The sequence below is a fragment of the Polypterus senegalus genome, chromosome 17 (assembly GCF_016835505.1).
Source record: "Polypterus senegalus isolate Bchr_013 chromosome 17, ASM1683550v1, whole genome shotgun sequence".
Taxonomy (NCBI): domain Eukaryota; kingdom Metazoa; phylum Chordata; class Cladistia; order Polypteriformes; family Polypteridae; genus Polypterus; species Polypterus senegalus.
In genome coordinates this window covers 140685-162049 of record NC_053170.1, presented here as the reverse complement: position 1 = coordinate 162049, position 21365 = coordinate 140685, and the positions used below count along the sequence as shown (strand labels likewise).

General features: G+C 48.1%; 2 protein-coding genes across 4 annotated transcripts in view; one reads left to right on the top strand and one right to left on the bottom strand.

Moving 5' to 3' along the window:
* The first annotated feature begins 7298 nt into the window (after positions 1-7298).
* becn1 (beclin 1, autophagy related) lies at positions 7299-18157 on the top strand. Its single transcript, XM_039740047.1, has 11 exons — positions 7299-7493; positions 7580-7680; positions 7755-7813; positions 7982-8072; positions 9248-9384; positions 9901-10095; positions 10180-10326; positions 13348-13497; positions 13584-13644; positions 17218-17360; positions 17862-18157. Exons 1-11 carry the CDS (start codon positions 7367-7369, stop codon positions 18028-18030), a joined length of 1380 nt encoding a protein of 459 aa, XP_039595981.1. The 5' UTR covers positions 7299-7366; the 3' UTR covers positions 18031-18157.
* mrc2 (mannose receptor, C type 2) overlaps positions 18077-21365 on the bottom strand; it is a 30414-nt gene continuing 27125 nt past the window's right edge. For all 3 annotated transcript variants that reach the window (XM_039740045.1, XM_039740044.1, XM_039740046.1), the window contains exons 22-30: positions 21168-21331; positions 20965-21073; positions 20527-20768; positions 20239-20404; positions 20009-20152; positions 19753-19872; positions 19173-19352; positions 19074-19100; positions 18077-18997 (exon numbers count right to left, since the gene is read on the bottom strand). In XM_039740045.1, the coding sequence (XP_039595979.1) occupies positions 18777-18997; positions 19074-19100; positions 19173-19352; positions 19753-19872; positions 20009-20152; positions 20239-20404; positions 20527-20768; positions 20965-21073; positions 21168-21331 (1373 nt within the window). In that variant the 3' untranslated portion in view covers positions 18077-18776. The remainder of the gene's footprint in view (positions 18998-19073; positions 19101-19172; positions 19353-19752; positions 19873-20008; positions 20153-20238; positions 20405-20526; positions 20769-20964; positions 21074-21167; positions 21332-21365) is intronic.

Below are 21365 nucleotides of genomic sequence, written 5' to 3'. Positions count from 1 at the left end.
CGTGAATTAATTTCTCAGCATCTTTCAGTGATATAAGAGGTCTAACTTTAGCTATGTTTCTTAAGTGAAAAATGCTGTCCTAGTGGTCTGATGAATATGCGATTTAAAATTCAGATTACAGTCAACGTTACCCCTAAATTTTTACTTCCGTCTTAACTTTTAATCCTAGTGCATTAAGTTTATTTCTGATAACCTCGCTGAATCCATTATTGCCAATTACTAAAATTTCAGTTTTCTCTTTATTTAGTTTGAGAAAATTACTATTCATCCATTCAGAAATACCAGTAAGACATTGTGTTAGTGTATCGAAAGAGTCGGAGTCATCAGGTGCTATAGATAAGTACAGCTGTGTGTCATCAGCATAGCTGTGGTAGCTCACGTTGTAACCTGAGATAATCTGACCTAACGGAAGCATGTAGATTGAGAATAACAGCGGACCCAGGATAGAGCCTTGTGGAACACCATATCGGATATCATGTGTCTTTGAGATTTGATTACCACAACTCACAAAGAATTTTCTCCCTGCCAGGTAGGATTCAAACCAATTTAAGACACTGCCAGAGAGGCCCACCCATTGACTAAGGCGATTTCTAAGAATATTATGATCAATGGTGTCAAATGCAGCACTCAGATCTAAGAGGATGAGAACAGATAAATGGCCTCTGTCTGCATTTACCCAAGTCATTTACTACTTTAACAAGTGCAGTTTCTGTGCTGTGATTTGTTCTGAAGCCTGACTGAAAAGTATCAAGAATAGCATGTTTATTTAGGTGGTCATTTAACTGCATAATGACTGCCTTCTCTAAATTTTACTTAAGAAGGGCAGGTTAGAAATGGGTCTAAAATTTTCAAAGGCAGAGGGGTCAAGATTATGTTTCTTAAGAAGGGGTTTAACTACAGCAGTCTTAAGACAGTCTGGAAAGACCCCGTATCTAATGACAATTTACTATGTCCAGAATATTGTCAATTAGCACGCCTGATATTTCTTTGAAAAACCTGGTTGGTATTGGGTCAAGGACGCAGGTGGAGGTTTCAGTTGAGAGATTATACTATGTAATTCAGGTAAATCTATCCTGGTGAAAGCATTTAATTTGTTTATAACGGAGTACCGGGGCTTTGGAGGTTCTGCAGTGTTGGGGAGATATACTATGTTATCTCTAATATCATTAATTTTTTGAGTGAAAAATACAGCAATGTTCTCACAGGTTTCACTGGAAGTATTCTGGGGCATTCCTTTGTGTTACCTGGGTTTAACAGACGGTCAATTGTTGAAAATAAGACTCTGGGATTACTAGCATTGTTATTTATAATATTAGAGAAATAGCAGCCTCTCAAGACGGACAGTGTTATTGTATTCTGTTATTTTAACTTAATATTTCATAGTGGATAGTTAGTTTAGTTTTCCTCCATTTACGCTCAGCTCTACGACATGTTCTTTTAAATCAGACACTCTTTGGGTCTTCCATGGAATAACAATACTAGAGGATTTTTTAACTGTCTTTTCAGGTGCAACTATGTCAACAGCAGTTCTTACTTTAGAATTAAAGTTTTCCACTTTACTATTTACATTATCCTCGCTATTATAGCTGGCATTATAAACGGACTGATTGCTTAGAATAGTTGTAAGCTTTAAAGCTGCTGATGAGTCAAAGAAGCGTTTTTTAACAAAATGCTTCTCATGAGCGTTTTCTATCTTTATTTCTATATTAAATAGTAGAAGGAAATGGTCTGATAGACCGATATCAGTGACCTGCTTTATATCAACTTTAAGTCCTTTAGTAATCACTAAGTCTAACGTATGACCTGCTTTATGTGTAGGCTGATTTACGAGCTGCCTCAAATCAAAAGAGTCCAGGAGGTTCATGAATTCCTTTACCTTTTGGTCACACTGATTGTCGACATGAAAGTTAAAGTCGCCGACTATTAAGAGTGCATCATAGTTTGTAACTAAAATTGACATTAAGTCAGAGAATTCCTCAAGGAAAGACGTTATATTTAGGAGGTCTATACACGGATAATACGAGAACGTGAGAATCTCCATGAATAACAACGGCGAGATACTCAAAGGACTTAAATTTACCAAAACTAACATCTTTACATTTTAATCGGCTCGAGTAAATGTTTGCCAAACCGCCCCTTTTCCCCTGGCGGTCGGCACGAGTAAAACTGTAATCCGGGCGCAGATTCGATTAAAACTGCCGCCCCATTGAATTAAGCCATGTTTCATTTAGCAATAAAATCAATGTTTCTATCACTAATAAGATCGTTTATAAAAAATGTCTTGTTAGTTAAAGCTCTAACATTTAATAGTGCCATATTTAATGTTTCTGAAGGGCAGAGCTGAATTTTATGCGTGTTATCGGTAATCGGAACAAAAATTAAGTTATTTTTGTTAACGCCGCTCTGTGTGTACTTTTTATGTAATCTACAATCCGTAATAATTAGTTTAGATGATGTCTTATGCATTTCATTGTCCTCTGGTCGTTGGCGTGAGTGATAATTGCACTGCACTTGAACCCTGTTGGGTGTTTCTTATAGATGTTTGGCTGCTGATCACCAATATCACACCAATGTACCCGTCACGGGCCGTTTCAGATTTTTTCTTCTATTTGTATCCAAACATTTTCGCTCCCGTCAGTGACTTATTAACAATGGTTTGTGCAGCCTGGGCATGTCCCGGCATGGCATCAGGCCAGGTTGGCAGCTGTTCTGTGGAAGTTGGCATCCTGGGCAGGTCTGAACGAGCTTGGCGCTGTCTCAGCATGCTATAAAGGTGGCTGGCATACACCGACTCATGAACTCGGTTCATTTGGTTAATGTCGATAGTCAGTGTGTATGTGTGTCGAGTATCAGTATAGTAAAGTGTAGTATCTGTAGCAATAGAACAGGAAGTAAGCTCGATGCCAAGGACGTTGTGGTGTCTCGTCAATGTCGTAACGGCCGCCATACATTCTGCTCTATCTGTGGGTGGCGAATATACACTCGTGCCTCAGAGACGTTGGAGGGCTGCTCTCGTGAAGAAAGCCTATCATCTGGATTTCAGCTGGTGATCAAGACATGTGTGCCATGTGCTGCCAGTCTGAGAGCCTGGCTCAGTGGCACTCGATGCCGTTTGCTGTTCCGATGATATGGCGAGGACAGAGAGACCTTGTGACGGACGGATTGTTACTTCTGTTTGACTAATGTGTCTGGTTTCTCTGCCAGTTGAATCTCCTAATCTGCCTTCAACAATGAGACCCGTGCCACATGACGCCAGTCTGCCAATTCCGAAACCACCAGAGGATTGGACCTTAGACGAAGCAGATGAAGAAACTGACAGTGACATTGACCCGGATTTTGAACCGTGCTCATCAGGCGGTCCACAGTCCGAACTGAACGATTTGGTCAGAGATGTCGGTCTGTCAAAAGCAAAAGCCGAGCTGCTGGTTCGAGACTGCAGGAATGGTGTTTGCTGTCACCCGGTACGGACATTTCTGTGTTTCGAGGCCGACATGGCGATATAACCAAGTCGACGGTCTCTGTTCCTGTTGTGACATTGAACGGTTGTTCTCAGCCTCTTCATTGATTCATCGATGTTAAGCCTGAAAGCTGCTCTGCTACACAATGGCAGCGTCTCTCCTTCAGTACCTGTTGGCTGTGCAGCACACATGAAAGAAACGTACGAGAATATGGACCTGCTGCTGACGCCCGTCCAGTACAGCGGGTACAACTGGAATATCTGTGGAGATCTTAATGTCGTCACTCTGTTACTGGGACTGCAGCTCGGCTACACAAAGTACTGTTGTTTCATCTGTGAACGGGACGGCCGAGCCAAAGAGTCGACAGAACCGGCCACTCTGTATAAAGTCAGTTCCTAATCCGGGACAGAAAGATGTGGCACATGAATCGCTCGTCGACCTGCCAAAGGTATTTTTGCCTCCTCTTCCAATAAAACTGGGACTCGTGAAGAATTTTGTGAAATCACTGAACAAGGAAGGCGAAGGTTTTCATTATTTAAGACAGATGTTCCCAAGAATAACTGACGCCAAGATCAAAGAGGGCATTTTTGTTGGCCCCCAAATCAAACATGTTAAGAGTTTGAAGATCTGTTAGTTGGGCCTGGATAGCCTTCAAAGACATTGTTGACAATTTTCTGGGCAATTCCAGAGCCCCAAACTCCACTCATAACACAACACAATGCAACACAATACAATACAATACAATAAACACAATACAATACAACAAAATACAATGCAACACAACACAATACAATACAATGCAACACAATACAATACAATACAATACAATACAATAAACACAACACACTACAATGCAACACAACACAACACAATGAAACACAATACAGTGCAACACAATATAATAAACACAACACAATACAATGGAACACAACACAATAAACACAACACAATACAATACAATACAATGCCATTTATTATTATAGAGCCCCAAATCACACAGGAAGTGCCATAATGGGCTTTAACAGGCCTCGCCTCTTGACAGCCCCCCAGCCTCAACTCTCTAAGAAGACAAAGAAAAACTCCCAAAAACAATCCAGTAGGGAACGCAGTGCGATGCCACCTTCTGCTGTAGGCCCTGTGGAGTCGCCCTTTGGATGCAGGGATGTTTTTTGTAAAAGAGTCTTTATTAGGGAAGCAGCAGCTCAATTCAACTTTCTCATGGAAGCTCCCCGCGATTTGAAATTCACAGAGGAATTCGTCAAAGTCCTCCCTTATTCCCTCTTCATTTTCTCTTTAACACTCAAATTCTTAGTTTGTTGGTCACTCAAAGTGAACTTCAAGGTGTTAATCTCAATAAAAAGACATAAAGATCTCACAGCTGGCAGATGACGTGACTTTCTTTGTTAGGCAGCGCCAGTGGAGGGCATAAAGCAAGTGACAGACCTAAAATGTGTGACATTCCTTAAAACCGAAGTGCCAACAGTGTGCTGACCCTAAAGCAGGCGTTGTGTCCTCAAGGGAGAGGCAACTCCGGGCCCGTGTCTCCCGTGTCTTAGTGTCGTCGCTACACTAAGCTTGTGCCCTCTAAATAAAATGCTGTTCAATTTGGAACAATGGATCACAAAATCCAAACTAAATGTAATTAAAAACCAATACTGTGGTGTGGTGGTGGGCTCGACTCACTAGAGTTTATAACATGTCATCATCCATCCAGTATCCAACTTGCTATATCCTAACTACAGGGTGGGAGACACGCGCTTAACCAAACGTCACCGTCACTTGAAGGCCTTGTCACCGTTCCTGTCAATGGGATTACGATAGCAGAAAGAAAGTTGAACGGCGAGTTTATTAAGGATCTGCTAATTCCAAAAAAAAAAAAAACCCTCCTGCTGTGCCGTTTGATTGGAAAATAAGAAAACTTCATTCATGAATATCATCCATATAACAGTTTCATATCCAAATGTATCCCAGATGGATTAAATGTATTGTGAATTTCCCCTTGGGACTAATAAAGTATCTATCTATCTATCTATCATTATATAGTGCCTTTCACTCTATCTATCTATCTATCTATCTATCATTATATAGTGCCTTTCACTCTATCTATCTATCTATCTATCTATCTCTCTCTCTCTCTCTCTCTCTATCTGTATGCAGCTTTTGTGGTGAAAACAATGAATTTATTGAACGTGTTTTCTGTAACTGTTTTGGTTTCCTTTAATGAAGGATTTTGGACAAAAAATGAATAGTACAATAAATACAGAGAATCGTGATATCCTGTCTTGTGAAGTACCCACTTAATAAATATCTTCATACACTGTTGTCATCCTCCTGATCTGAGTGCGGCCTTTGTCACTGTTTGTCACACGACTCTCCTTAATAGATGATCTCCGATTGGCGTCACCCACACTCCACCAGACTGGTTCAGATCTCACCTCTCAGGCCGCACTCCGTTTGTTCAGCTTCAGACTTTCACATGCCAACCCAGCGCTGTCACTTCAGGTGGGCTCTGTCCTGGGCCCCTCCTCTTCATTATTTACCTCCTAAATATAACATTCGCTTCCACTGCCATGCTGATGCCCCCCAGCTCTGTCTCACTAGCAAACCTGCTGCTTCCTTTCCGCCCTCCTCACTTACTGAGTGCATAGCAGAAATCAAATCCTGGTTTTCTTCAAATTTTCTAAAATTAAATACCAAGTGACAAGACGGAGGTTCTCCTCATTGGCACAAATCCACGTTCTCCAAAAGTGCTCACTTTTCGTTTGTTGCTGATAACTCCGCTGTGTCCCCTTCCCCACAGGTGTCATCCATGACAGTACTTTATCCTCTCAGTCCCACATCAGTAACATCTCCCGGCCCCACACCACTGCTCTCCTCGTTCATAGCCTCGTCTCCATTATTGCAATTGCCTTTTCTTTGTCGCAAATCTCTTTCTAAGCTTCAGCTGCCCACCCTCATCATTACTAGACCCCCTCTATTCACCACATCACCCCCGTCCTGCAGCAGCTTCATTGGCTTCCAGTTCAGTTCTGAGCTCCACTCTAAATTCTCCTGTTAACTTCTAAGACTCGCCGCCCCTCCATATCTAACTGACCTCCTCCATGTTGCCATTCCCTCCCGGACCCTCAGATCCTCTTCCTCCGTCCACTTGACTGTCCCCTTCGTCCGTCTTACTGCCAGCTCTAGAACTCACTACCACTTTTCAAATCTAAACTTAAAACTCATTTGTTTAAGACTCTCTTTGGTTGTAATTGCTGTGTCTGATTTTAACTTTTGTATTTTAGAATCTGCGTTGTCTATTGTCCGGTGTCCTGGAGTGTTTAGAAAGGCGCCTACAAATAAATAAAAGGTATTGTTCTTATTACTTGCAAAATACTTCATCCACAAAATGACTTAGTAACAGAATTCCAAACTATGATATATTTATTGTTGACCTTACTAATTTTATATACTCTATGAAAAATATTAAAAATCGTTAGACAATTAAAGCATGACATTTGCTCTCCATGTATATGTACCTTTTGTCTGTTATGCATGACAATATTCCCCTGGCATTATATTTATTATTCACTGTTGTGTCCTGTATATTTTGTTATATGTATTTTAATGACACTATGTATAAATGAACCTTTGGATTATATTGTATTTACAGTACAGTATATAGTAATTGGACTCGTGCACGTGACAGGAAGGACCCAATAAATCGATCGGCAGCATTTAATAATCTGAGTGGAAGCGATCACGTGCGCCCTCTGGCGGCCGACGCGTGCACACGCACTCCTACTATTTCTCAATCCGTTTTATGAGCTGTGCCGCCTCCTGCTCGGCAGGTGGCAGCATCACGTCGAGGCACGGCCACAGAAGGGTGGCTCAACGAACTCGCAATAACAGCGAACGGCGCCGGCTGCATGGAGGCCTCCAAGTCGTCGACTTCAACCATGCAAGTGAGCTTCGTGTGCCAGCGCTGCAGTCAGCCGCTCAAGCTGGACACGTCCTTCAACGTGCTGGACAGGGTGACCATCCACGAACTGACCGGTAAGCGGAGGGGACGGGCCTCGGGGCCGGCGTGCCGTCTCTGTGCAGAGGCTGCAGCTCACTTTTCTGCCTGTGGCTTTTCGCAGCTCCGCTTGTCACTGTAACCGCGGCGCAGGTGAAGAAGGAGGCGGAGGCGGAGGCGGAGGCGGAGGAGAGCAGCGGAGAGAAGAGCGAGGCGGCGGCGGAGGTGAGGGGACGGTGGACGTGTCGGCAGGGTTAGCGCTTCGTGTCTCCGCTCACTGCCTTCTCCTTGTCGTTTAGGAGACGTTCGTGGAGAACAAGCAGGATGGAGTCACGCGAAAGTACATCCCACCAGCGAGGTAACGTAAGCGGCGTGTCGGGGGTCTCCCACCCTGCCCGGCGGACCAGCTCGGCTCTGTTGACGGGGCGCTGCGTGGCCCGAGTGTCCAAACCCGCAGCTCGGTGTTTTCGGCCAGCTCGTCCGTCGGGGGTGTTCGCTTTGTTGACGAAAGCTGTCTGACTTTCAGAATGCTGTCCACGGAGAGCGCCAACAGCTTCACGCTGATCGGGGAGGCGTCCGACGGCGCCACCATGGAAAATCTGAGCCGGCGGCTCAAGGTAAGCCAGGAGGCCGACACCCCGGGGGTCTGGTAGCTCTGCCGGTGCCCAGGCGTGCGTGGGGCCGTTTGAACCCGGGGATGGAGGGAGCTGTCCAGCGCGTCAGCGGTTCCGCCTGGGGCTGTGCCATGAGCCCTCTCGTGAGCCGCTGCGGCTCGTGGTTCTCGTTTGACGGGTGCTTCAGTGGCCCGGATGCTGTAAGGAGCAGAGACGTGGTGGTGGTGCCGGGGACCCAGAAAGACAAATGTGTGTATGCGGACTTGACGTTCAGGACCCAGAATACGTGGGCGTGATGTTTCATTGCCATTGTGCAGAGCACCCCGAGTTAAGCGTATATTCCGTTGGCTGGCTGGCTGGCTGGCACAGTGGTAGTGGTGCCACCTGGCAGTAAGGGTTCACGTCCCGGCCCATCATTTCATGTGAGTGTCCTTTGACAGGCAATGCAGTTGTGTAAATGTGAGCAGTGACGGGTGAGGAACACATTTCAAAAGATGTCTTGGTTTGCGTGTCCTCGCTCAGATTTCCCAGACTGTCGTCGTGTTGCTCGCCTCCTGGCCACTTTGAAGATCGGCGCGTTGACGGCTTTGCTGTCATTAAATTACTCCGTTTAAGGAAAGTAAACTTGTCACAGTCCTGAACTGAGCCTCCTGTGCGCCTCTCTTGCCTGGCACTTTCTGTGTCGGTGGTGTTTGACCAAACCAACAAGGTGGAAGTGGCCACAGGCAGGCACTCGACACACACAGACGCAGATTTGAGCTTTTTATTATAAATAAAGAAGAATGGCTGACCTCGCATGCAAACCGAAGCTCTTCAGGATGTGCTGCTTTGTTACAAGCCACGTGTGTGTGTGTGTGTGTGTGTGTGTGTGTGTGTGTGTGACACTCTCCATGTACAGACGGCGGTGCACATTAGCAGCTCCTGCTGTGATTGACGTGCTTCACGGTTAGGCCTGGGCACCCCGTGATGCCCTAGCTGGGCATTGTCACCTGTTCAGAGCTGTGCAGCTTCATGCCCTTTGCCCCCCCCCCCGCCCTGGTTTCTTGATGCTTTTTCACTTTCCTGGCATGGCTTGTCCTGACCTTTGGCATTCATGCCTCACACTTTGTGCCAGCTGCTCTGTTTGCTTTTCCTCTGTAGACGAGTGACTTTAATGCCATCTCTGCCTTTTGCCACAGGTGACTAGTGACCTGTTTGACATCATGTCAGGTCAGACCGATGTGGATCACCCACTTTGTGAGGAGTGTACGGACACCCTACTCGATCACTTGGATACGCAACTGAATATCACGGAGAATGAATGTCAGAATTACAGGTGGGTGGTGTCTTCGTGTAAGTGAGCGGCGACCCCCCGTTGGCATGACATGTTGAGTTTGCACTTTAAACTTCAGTGATTGTGATGTCACATCTGATTGGCCTTTGGCTGATGTCTGTCTGACTTGTAATGTGGTCTGTAAAAGTCAGAGTAAACCATTAAAGGACTCTGGGGGTCTTGTTGGGCTCACTGCTGCCCAAAACCCAGCAAGGGGCTAAAACCAGCGATTGGACGGTGAATTACTTGGGGCACTCTGGCCTGGCATGGCATGACTGGAATTCGCAGTGTGGCTGAGGCAGGCATGTTAGACAGTGAGGAGGAGGAGGAGGAGGAGGATCAAAGGAGCAGACAGTAAATGCGACACCAGGGAGCAAGCGTGGTGGGCATGGAGCACCAGTGACGGCAGCTGGGATGTTCAGGGGACCCAGCGTTATTTTAGAGCTGTGTCTCACCTCTTCAGGCTGCTCACGTCATGTGTGGCGAGGGTCCACTTTGGTGTTTGTTTGCTTGTTAAAGGAACTGCTTGGAACTCCTTGTGCACATGACAGAGGAAGAGGAGGAAAGCCTACTGGCGGAGCTGAAGGAGCTCAGCACAGAGGAGGAGCAGCTCATTGAAGAACTGGAAGGAATTGAGTGTGAGCGCAAGCGAGCCGCTGAAGACTTGACGAAGGTGCGGGCCGAGAGTGAGCGGCTCGACCTCGAGGAGCTCCAGTAGGTGCTGCTAAGCTGGGGCTTTTTGGGAGATGAGAGCGCTGGGGGCAGCGCCATCTCAGGTCTTGTTCATTTCCCACGTAGGTATCAGAAGGAGTACAGCGAGTTCAAGAGGCAGCAGCTGGAGCTGGACGACGAGCTCAAGAGTGTGGATAATCAGATGAGATACGCGCAGATCCAGCTGGACAGGCTGAAGAAGACCAACGTTTTCAACGCCACCTTTCACATATGGTAGGTTTCTTCACCTTCAGCCCTTTTCGGTGTTTTGTGTGCACAGACCCTGGCCCATTGCATTGACTCTGGGGCCCACCTAAACATGACGTTTGTCCGGACTGTGAAAAACGCCATCACAGAGCCAGGAAAATGGAAACTGAAAAGCCTGATGGTCCCAGGAACACTTAATGTAAGATAAAGAGAAGTTCACTTGGACTGAGGGCTGGCTGGGGTCGTCTCACTCCAAAGGAGGCCATTTTAAAAATGGTCATCCCTTAAACGTCAACCTGGCTTTCAAGCAGAAACGCACAGCGCCCTGCATGTGGGCATCGTCTTCATAGACGGAGCAGGCCGACTCGCACAATGTGCCCTTTGCACTTCAGGGTTAGGGTTCCCTCTTGTCCGCCCCGCTGGTACAATCGCTCTTGGCTCACCTCGTGACTCTCCGCTCAGTTCCCCCGATTGGACTGCCTGATAAGCACAGCTCATCTTGGGTGCCCCAGCTGCATGACTTCGGGTCTTTTAGCTTCACGTCATTAGAGTTACTGTAGTGATTGCACGCATGCGTAAGTCGTGATGTCTCTTGTCCCACAAGCCAGCAGAGTATCAGAGTTGAGGTCACAAAACGAAACCCGGTAAGCTTATTTAGAGCAGAGCTGCCCATCGCGCCAGGACTGGAAACCCTGAGAATCCTGGGTGTGTGACGATGTGGGTTCTGGCTCCACACTCCCATTGCTATTGGAAGCACTCGAACCCAACACCGTCGATAATGTAACCGAGTGAGCTAGTCAATGGAGGCAAATAAAGCATCTGAGCAAGGGGAAGGTAAAAAGTGCAATAGTGCTTTTATTAAAAGCAGTCAACAAAACAAAAACAGTGTTCAAATAAATAGTGCAGTTCTTCAAATTCATTAAATAAATAAATAATCCATAAAAAGAACACGTGGGGGTTAAAACTCAATAGAAAAACAATCCTTAAAATCGGAGGTTAAATCTTCTTATGGAATCAATCTTAAAACACTAACACAATCCGGTGCCTATTTTCTGTATGCGTCTCACCTGCTTATCCCGTACGGGCTTAGCAGCAGGCAAGATGCTCTCTGCAGCTGCCCTCCTACATCACACGCTCGAGACTGGAGACCTCCCGATCCCTGGCCGGTCTGGCACTCATCCCAGTCCCGAGACTTGATTACCCCAATAGCCAGGACGCTCACATTGGGGACTCCACCACCAAGCCTCCCGACTTCCGCTGCCTTTCCACGGCCTTCTGCGGCTCGTCGCTTTCCTCTAGGCACTCCCGCTACCTGCTCACTCAGCGGGAGCAACCTCAACTCAAACGTCTAGGTGTTGGCCTAACACCCAGCTTCCATACAGCTGCCCACGAGCGCTCGATCGCGCCCTCACCAGACGCTCCGCGTGTCCGTCTCTCTCCTGCACCGCTTGCTTCCACGCTCCCTGTAACCTCCGTCCTCTCCTTTCCTTTCTCTCCAATCGATTCTCTCGCCGAACGTTTCTTTCTTTTCCCCCCAACCGACTTGCGCTTCTTTTAAAAACGTGAGGGGCCATCACAGCTGCAGCATTAGCCACGGGAGCAATCACGAATGTGGGCAGTTCCTCACCTGTGCACACGGTGAGAAACGCCCACATCGACGACTGCCCCGCTGCTCGCTAACAACGCCCCCTCACGAAGCCGCCTCGGGTGCGGTGATTATTTATTTAAAATCAATGGCCTTTTCTCCACGAGCTGTGGACCCATAACACCACAGGGTGTTTGATAAAAAGCGTTACTACAACAAAGCTGAATACAAACGGCTTTTTAGAATGGCCAGTGGCAGCACAGAATTAAGCGGTGCCCATTACTTGGTAAGGTTAAGAAATGAAAAGCGAATACATTAAGCTTTCTATTGGGATCAACTGTGCAGACAATCGAGAAAATAAAACGTGTTACGTAACGCACCGGAGCAAACGAGACACGCGTGTCTCTTGCCAGTCCTCGTTGCGGTCACCGTGTGGTTCTCTGGCAGCTCATGGTCCACAGTGGTGTCCCGTGTCTCCGTCCTCGTCACCCTTCTGTCATCTCTTAACTGCTCACATGAGTTTTTCTTTGTCTTAGAGAGTCAAGGCTGGGGGGCTGTCATGAGCTGTTAGAGCCCCCCCATTGTGGCACTTCCTGTGTGATTTTTGGGCTGCTCAAAAGTAAATTGTATTGTGTCTCGATGCTTGCTCAATAATCCAGGGAAGGAAATTCTAGAAAGTCGATTCGGTTCATCTGGACATGAGTGATGTACCTTCTCCCCGTGGAAAAGAACTACGTCCAGATGAACCGAATCAGCGTAAGAAACTGTATTCTGCTGGGAGCCGACTTTTGTGGGCTGCTTGCCTGCTGTGGACCTTTGGTTGGTGCTGTTTTTCTCCTGCTCTTTATGATATTAAGTTTTAAGTTTGTTCACTTGGACCCTTTGAGCAGAAACATCCAAGTGTGTGTGAGCAGTAGCTGTTTCTCTTATTTGTCATGCCAGACCCCCTTCTGACTCCTCAGAGTTGGCTGGCACATATTTTCTAAACATTCTCCTGGCAAAGTGTGAGGAAGAAGTACACAAGAGGGCACCGTGTGGAATGCCAAAGCAGAGTCCTTAGGGTTAAGACGAGTCATTTTGGAAATGTGAAGGCAGACGCGAGCAGGAGCCCATCTGCGGGCACCAATGCAATAAAAGGTTAAGTCCATTCCCAAAGACGTGAGCGTCAGACTCTGACCCACAGATGGCTTAGCCATGTGCCAGCCTCTGACTGCTGCTTTGCGACTTTCAGTACGTTGGCACCGAGGCATCTGTACACATTGACTGTTTGTTTGGCAACTCTTTGCAGGGACCACGATGAGCAAGCAGGCAGCCTGCTGCCATCTTACAAAGCGATTCATTGCTAGTCTTCTCTGGGCTGCTTTTTTTTTTTATGTGAATTCCCACTTAAGGGGATTGGCCTGCTGGATCTCCTGGACTTTGTGATGCCATCTCTGTAAGTGACCTCCTTGTTTTGTCTCCAGGCACAGCGGCCAGTTTGGTACTATTAACAATTTCAGGTTGGGCCGCCTTCCCAGTGTGCCAGTTGAATGGAATGAGATCAATGCGGCCTGGGGTCAGACGGTGTTGCTGCTTCATGCTCTTGCTAACAAGATGGGCCTCACGTTTGAACGGTAAGAGCAGCTCCTCATTCCCATGAGAATGGAGAGCCTATGGTGGAGACCAAACTGATCAGTGTGCTCTTGGTCTGTTTTTGCAGGTACCATCTTGTCCCGTATGGAAATCACTCATATTTGGAGTCTCTCACAGACAAATCAAAGGTAAGGAGGCCTCGGGCTGTGTAGAGCCTGGCATCAGTTGTTGTTTGGGTTCATCTGAATGGCATCCAGGAGACATGATAACGGACATCGAGGTCAGAATGTTGAGGGTGCAGACACCACTGCGACAAAACTGTGCACCTCAGCGTTTAATCTTGGGTACCAGGATGGCACACGAGAAGGGCTGATGCCCATGAAAAGCACAGTGGTAATGTGAATCTGTGTAACCCCCAGATGTTAATTCAAAAATACAGTTGCTCTTGTAAACTTGAGATTTGGTTGCTGGTAAGTATCTGTGTGGAAATATTAAAGCTTAATTTCCCTTTAGAAGGGTTTTTTGCTTTTTTTCCATCTGCACAGGAGCAAAAGCAGCACCGTGATTGGGGGTGCGTTTCTAGAAGTTACTTGGTACACACACTCGTTCTTGTTGTTTGTATTCAAACTATCGGGCAGAAAGCAGCAGTAGTGGACCCTGGCATCTGTAAGTAAATAACCAGCGTCTTAAGTAACAGAAACTGACTCCATAGTTAAGAAAAGGGGCCTCGGCTGACTTCAAAGCAAAAAAGGGGAAGGCGGGCAGCCAGCGTTAAGACCCCCGATCAGGCAAAAAAGGAAATGAACTGGCCGCAGATACCCACTGGGCACTTGTTGTTCAATCCTCTCCTAGATTGAACAGTTTGTAACGGAGGGCGACATCAATATGACGGAGTACAAACGGTGTGACCGGAGAGCTTTGGGCTGAGGAGTAAGAGGAGCGCTGAGTTAGGAGAACAGACCGAGAAAAGTAAAGTTAACCTCGCAGACGAACAAACAGCCGGCAGCCGGGAGGGAGAAGATTACAGCAGTTTAGGGCCCAGAAGGTGTAAACTAGTTGTAGCAGATCTGTAGTCGAATTGCTTTGGCTTACATTACATGTTTCATTTTAATTACAAAAAAGTTAAGGCAGTTTCAGTAAACCTAATTTTAACAATGAGGCCGGTATAATGCATTATTGCTATGATGATGATGATGATGATGGGGATGAGTATAACACAGAGGGCTGCACATTTTTTAGGAAGGATAGAACAAAAAAGGAGATGTGGTTGCTGTTTTATGTCAAACAGAATTTAAACGCAAGTCCTCTTCAGTTGGACGATGAGCCCATCTTAGTGAGGACGTCTGACTTCACCTGGAAAGCATTAGGGAAAGGGGTCTTATGTTAGGGGTGTGTTAGACCACCCAATGAAGGCAGTCATGTCAACACACATCTTTTTAGGAATATCAGAAAGGCAAGTTTACAGGGAGATATTATAGTCACGGGGGACTTTGACTACCTGAATGTGAACTGGGATTACTGTGCAGCCGATGGAGTTTTTAGAAGTAATCGGTAAAGCACCAACACGGGCTGAAGCCTGTCTGGATTTAGTATTTTGTAATAATCGGATAGAATTGAGGGTGTAGAGGTGATTGGACCACTAGGGTCATGTGACCGTAATATAACAATTCTCCGTATTTTGTAAGAGTACAGATGCAAAGACTAAAATTGTTAGGTTGAACTTTGGTAGTGCAAATTTTGAACAAATGTGCAACTAAGGAGGATAGACTGGGATAAGCTTTTAAGTGTGGAGGCAGTCGAGGAACAGTGGAACAGGTTTAGAAATGTTTGACATGTAATGCAGGACAGATACAGAGCGACATTAGGAATTAATAGGAAATTTAGGAAAACTCCACAGAGGATTAATAAAGAGGTAAAAAAGAGGCTGCAAAGGAAAAAACAGACGACTAGGGAGTACAAGAGCAACAACTCCAAAGTGAATCGTAGGGCGTATGAAAACATTAAGAAGGATATCGGGGACAGCTGGAGAGGAATAGCAGATGAGGAGAAAGACGACTCTTTAAATAGTAAAAGAACAGTCAAGGAGGAGATGAAGTACATCAGAAATAGTAAAGGGGAATTAAAAGGTAAAGACAGATGCTCTAAACACAAATGAGCAAGTGGGTAACCTCAGAGTGGTAGCAGGGACTACTAAGGAGCATCAGATTTATTGGGAAGTTGTAGTGAGAGAAGTGCTGCTCTGATTAAATAGGCTGAAATCAAACAGATCTCCAGGAGCAGACAGTCTTGAGTTCTGAAGGACGCTAGCGAGTTCAGATATAAACCCTTGACGCATATTTTTAGGCAGTCACTGCACACTGGAGAGATTCTGAAGGATTGGAAAATGGCAAATCTTATCCCGTTATATAATAAGGATAACCGGGCAGATCCAAGCAACTGTAGGCCAGAAAGCTCAACATGTGTTACGGGAAAATGAGTGAAAGGAATTATTAAGGATAAGATTGAGTAACACATGGCAAGGACCGGAGTTATTAGGAACAGTCAGCGTGGGGTCCAAAGAGGAGGTCGTGTTTTACTAACAGGCTGGAATTCTGGGAGGAGGCAACAAACGGATACGACCAGAGTGGAGCTTATAACATCATTAAAAATTATTTATGGACTTTCTGAAGTCATTTGGTAAGGTGCCACATGAGAGGTTGGGCGTGATGTGAGGAACCTTTTCAGAATTGGCTGATTTTAAGAGTGGTGGTCCATAGGGGTCAGTGCGGGGGCCGCCGCTATTTTCTGCTTTATGCCCTCCCCACCATAACATCATCTGTGTGGACGGAGTGAAAACTTTAGATTCATCAAAAAAAAAAAAAGTTTGATCTCCTGTGAGTGATGGATCTCGACGTTTTAGGGTGTCCTGATACTGAAAACATCGAAGATGGACTTAAGCTAAAACAGCCAGACGGAAGAATAGCAAACTGGAAACTTAAGCCTGTTATGAGATGAGATCGCCACGCAAGCTGTCGTATCAACCGCCTACCGTAACCTGCATTCTTTTTCTTTGGTGAAATTCTTGAATAAAAGTGCATTTGGTTTTTTTTTTTTTTATTCGACCTTTTATGAAAGTGTTTATTTCATATTCGCACTTCAGGCTTCACACCTTGTGCATTTCATGTCTACATTTTGTCAATTGTTACTAAAACATGAAAAACGTTTGTGTTAACGGCGTTTTTACACAGATTGTTGACGCCGCTGAACGCCCGTGAAATGCATGTATTCCAACTAAAGCTCCAGCACGTCACTCGATCGAAGATAAACTCGGAGTACTGAGAAACTTCTGTGCGAATTGAACTGCGGTTATAGCAGGCTGCTTATCGACACATTTACACGACAAAAGACGCTGACGAGAGGTGCGAAGGGATTTAAGGTGGGCCGGATTTACGAGTTTTCTCGTAGGCTCTGGTACTTGTAGTGTTAAAATGATAAGGAGGAGTTAGTCCAGTGGATCGAGACGGTGAACACGGGGACACAGTTGGAAACTCGTGAAGGGTGAATTTCACACAAACATTAAGAAGTTTTTCTTTACACAAAGAACGACAGCCACTCGGAATAACAAGAGACCAAGTAGTGTGGGGGACAGGAGGACCTGAGGGACTTTGAAAAGCTGACCTGATGTCATTTTAGAAGAATGAAGTGGCAGGACTGGCGAGCCTTGTTGGCCTGAATGGCCTGCTGTCCTCTGGGTTGTTTTAATGTCTTTTCTGCCTTTTCAGGAGCTGCCCCTCTACTGCTCAGGGGGACTTCGCTTCTTCTGGGATAACAAGTTTGACCACGCCATGGTGGCGTTTCTGGACTGTGTGCAGCAGTTTAAGGAGGAAGTGGAGAAAGGGGACACGGGCTTCTGCCTGCCTTACAGGTGAGCTGGACGTGCGGTGGCGGCTAACTGGGCACTTTCATCCCATAAGGTCACCGAGACCCCCGTGGTGGTGCGGAGCTATTTTCTTGTAAGTGCGTTTTACTTTACAGCAGTGGTTTGATGAAAGCGTAAAGTGAGCAGCAGCCCACACGACTCTGGACTGTGGAGTCGGATGACCCCTGAACCTGAGGTCACGTTCCTGTTCTAGAACACAGGTGGCCCACCCTGTGTGTCCTGACTGCCCTCCTCGCTCTTCCTCAGAGGTTCTGGTCATCGCTGTTGGCTGCAGTCCAGTCCTCTGGGCTGACCCCCAAGCAGTTGAGGACGCTGCAAAGTCCCACTGTGTGATTTTTGTGTCGGCTCTTACTTGGCATGAGTGCCACCTTCTGGCCTTGCCCGGGCACCTCATTTCTCAGAGTTGTCTGCCCATACCAGCTGCTGGCCTCCTTGAAGGTGCCTCCATCATTCTGATGTTGCCGTTTTCTTTCTTTCTTGCTATAGAATGGACGTTGAAAAAGGAAAAATTGAAGACACGGGTGGCAGTGGCGGCTCGTACTCCATCAAGACCCAGTTCAACTCCGAGGAGCAGTGGACGAAGGCCCTCAAGTTCATGCTGACCAACCTGAAGTGGGGCCTTGCCTGGGTCTCCTCCCAGTTCTATAACAAGTAGTCATGCCAGGACGTGCCACTTACTGACTCACATTCACAGATTGCTATTCACAGGACTTTACATTTTTATTAAAAACATGATCAGTTAAAAAATGTAGAAAATTGCATTAAAACACTTTGATACTCGACATCGTTGAAACGTTTGTTTAAGCAAACATACAAAAGTCACAGCGACCAGAACAACGAGGAGAGCCGAAGGACGCGTGTGCCTTGCACCGTGGCGTCAAGCGAGGAGGAGGAGGCGCTTTATATTGCACTTCATCTTCTTGACAGTGCTGCCCAAGGGAGAGGACTGTGCCCATCGGTGCCTGCAGCTGGGAAGTGGGCCCCTGTAGGTCGACGGTCACAGCACGCCCTGCTGGATGCCCACTTTGAGCAAAACGAGAAGCAGCAGCCGCAGATCCTTTCAGGCCCGCCATCTCTGCCAAGATTCACAGCAATTCTTCCTATTTGGTCCTTTTTGTGCCACAGCGACTTGTTCAGGCAGGCGCTGTGGCCCGTCCCCCCAAGCGCCACCTGGGAGCAGGGAATGCCACGGGCATCTGGGAGAAAGCAGGTAAAGCCAAACGTCTAAAGCTATGCATGCATTCTATACACTGGAGCAAGAAAGAAGGTGCAGGCAGGCAGGCAGGCGGGCGCTTGCTGTCACCACCAAGGCACAGCGTCGTCTCCCCTACGTTCACAAAGTGTCCCGTTTGTCTTGGAGGCCATGGATGTGCTCCTCAGGGGGCGCGTGCCCAGTGCTCTTTACTCTGGCTGCTCGTTCATCTCCATGTCGGACACCAGGATGTTCTTCTCGGCTGCCTCACTAGGGGCACAATTGGTGCGGCTGTAGCGGGCACTTTCAAACGCTCGCCCCCTGGTGCCCGCCCGCTTCCTGTACAGGTAGATAATGGCCAATAGGAAGAGGCAGAGAGCCAGTGTCGCCAGGACGACCACCACGATGACCGTCTTGTTGTCCTGGACGGCTGCAGGAGGAGACCTCGTGAGTGCCACCATAAGCGAGCGAGAGTGCAAATTGTCAAATAGGAGGCGGGTACTTACGGTATCGGGAGAAGTGAGGGTCCGTAACTGTGGGAGAGAAGAATCCTGATTAGTGGCGGGCCCGTGCACCGCGGACTGCTCAGCGGAGGCTTTACTCACCACGTGGCATTTTGCAGACCACGCCCAGGGTCACGTTGGTGCAAGAGCCCAAGCCCCAGATGCCATTGCTGCGGAGAATCCAGAAGCAGGTGTTGGGGCTGAGCATGCTGGGATTGGTGTCCATCTGGGCCCAGTTGACGTACTGGACCGCCGTGCTGTCTGGCCACACCAGGTTGCCCTCTGCAAGACAAACATTTGGAAGCCAAGAATCGGGTCCTCAGTTGCTTACTACGGCTGCTTTGGAAACCGCATCCCATAAGGCACCTTGATCACGCCAGGCGAGTCACCGTGTGTCTGTAATCCCATTGGCTGGCTGGCAGGCCTGAGGCCGCGCCAACAATGGCTGAACAAAGCGGCGGTACAGTCGCAATGTCCAGGACTCAGTGCTTTGTGAAGACAGAACTGATAAGCTGCCAGCTGTCACCCCAGTGCAGACGGGGGACGAGGGTCCGAGAAGTCTGCTGGCTCTGAATGAACACACACACACACACACACTGCATGGTCTGGAAGCGGCTTACGCTGCACAGGTGATCAAGGTGCATTGTGGGATACGCTCCGCTACCCGCGGCCCAGGACTCACCTTTGGGGCTGTAGACGAGGCCGAGCCAGGCGCCCTGCGATTGGGACGGGACGCTCTGGATGTGCTCCCACACAAACAGGTTCTCCGTCTCATCCTTGATGGACAGAAGGTCCGCTCCCACTGGGCACAAAGGGACAGAGAAAGGGGGCCGATTTTGATTGGTCATTCGGCACTTGGTGACAGTACTACAGATGGCACCTTGAGCTCCGTGCCCCCAGTCCCACCATTTCTTTCTGTTCCTAGCTGTGGCACATACCTCGGTGGCACATCTTGCCAGCTTCCTTGGGCGTCACCAGCTTCTCCAAGTGGAAGGCGTAGCAGTACTCGCGGAACGGCACCCAGGATGAATCGGCAAGCGAGTGCGGGCAGACTCCGCCATAGCTGAACTTGTGGGGCAAGCCTGATTGGGGGATGGGTGCAGTTAGTCAGGGCCGCTCTGCCCACCCTGCACCTGCCCACCCTGCACCTTTACAAATGCAGCCCTACCTGTGCTGTTCTGGCACAGAGCCCCACCCACTTTGGCCTCACAAAGGGTGGTAACCCACTTTCCATCCACGCCCATGTAGCCGCATCCCGAGAACCTTTCGGGCTCTCCATCCTGCCAGTTGGCGTAGGTCACAGGGTGCCCCCCCAGCCAGGAGAAGCTCTGAGCCTTTGGGTGAAACAGACAAGTGAAGCAAATGAACAAGGCGGGGGGGCGGGGGGTTTGTGAGACACTGTGCTGCCCCCCCCCTCCTCCTCCTCATCATCATCGGGGTGGCCATACACTCTTACCCCCTCACTGTACAGTGCCACCCAGAGCTGCACGTCCAGGACATTCACAAGCTGGCTGAGATACGCCTGCTGGTAGGGGTCCCTCACGCTTGCCAGGGTGCCATTGCGACTCTCACAGAGCAGCACTGCTTCCTCCCAGCTCAGTGGCTTCTGGATGACCCAGTAGGTCTGATTTTGGAAACGCAGTGGGGAGGCGAGGTCAGGTGGGCAGCAGGTGGTCGCAGGGCTGGGCAGGGAGACATCTGGGAAGAGGAGAGCGAGCAGAGTAAATAGATGGCCACCCACGTAGGTGCCCCCACAATGCCAGCTGCTGTCCGCCCTAAGTTCCGCAGGGCCCTCCTGCCCGACTTCAATAGAAGGGTGGTCAACCTCACGTCTTGGTGCCCCATTGCTGAGTGGACCCCCGCAGACGCGACTCGGAGGGGCTCGTCGGCTCACCTTTTCTCCTCTGACAGATGAAGCCCAGCTTGTCATCCTGACAGCTCCTGTCATCCCAGAATCCCGTGTACTGGAGGGGGTCTCCATGGCGGAGCACAGTGCACGTCGTCTTCAAAAAGAGCGAGCGAGAGGGTTGATGAGGGCCGACGAAGAGAACGCATCATGCCCACCACGCCACTCGGGGGTCTCTGAAAGTCACTTACCGGACCGGGGACATCGGCAGCCGTGCGATGTGCCGACGGCTCAGCGGGCGCCCAGTTCACATACGTCAGAGGCTCCTTGTCCAACCACTGGAATTCGTTGTTGATGTCCCTCAGGCCAATCCATAAGTCGAAGGTGACGCTGGGGAGGAGCGTGGTGACGAAGGCTGTGGAATGGCAGAAAGCACAACAGCTAAGATG

Coding starts and splice junctions, on each gene's coding strand:
- becn1 (XM_039740047.1), top strand. CDS start 7,367: ATGGAGGCCTCCAAGTCGTCGACTTCAACCATGCAAGTGAGCTTCGTG. Junction 7,814..7,981: donor AAGTACATCCCACCAGCGAG/GTAACGTAAGCG, acceptor TCTGACTTTCAG/AATGCTGTCCACGGAGAGCG. Junction 8,073..9,247: donor ATCTGAGCCGGCGGCTCAAG/GTAAGCCAGGAG, acceptor CTTTTGCCACAG/GTGACTAGTGACCTGTTTGA.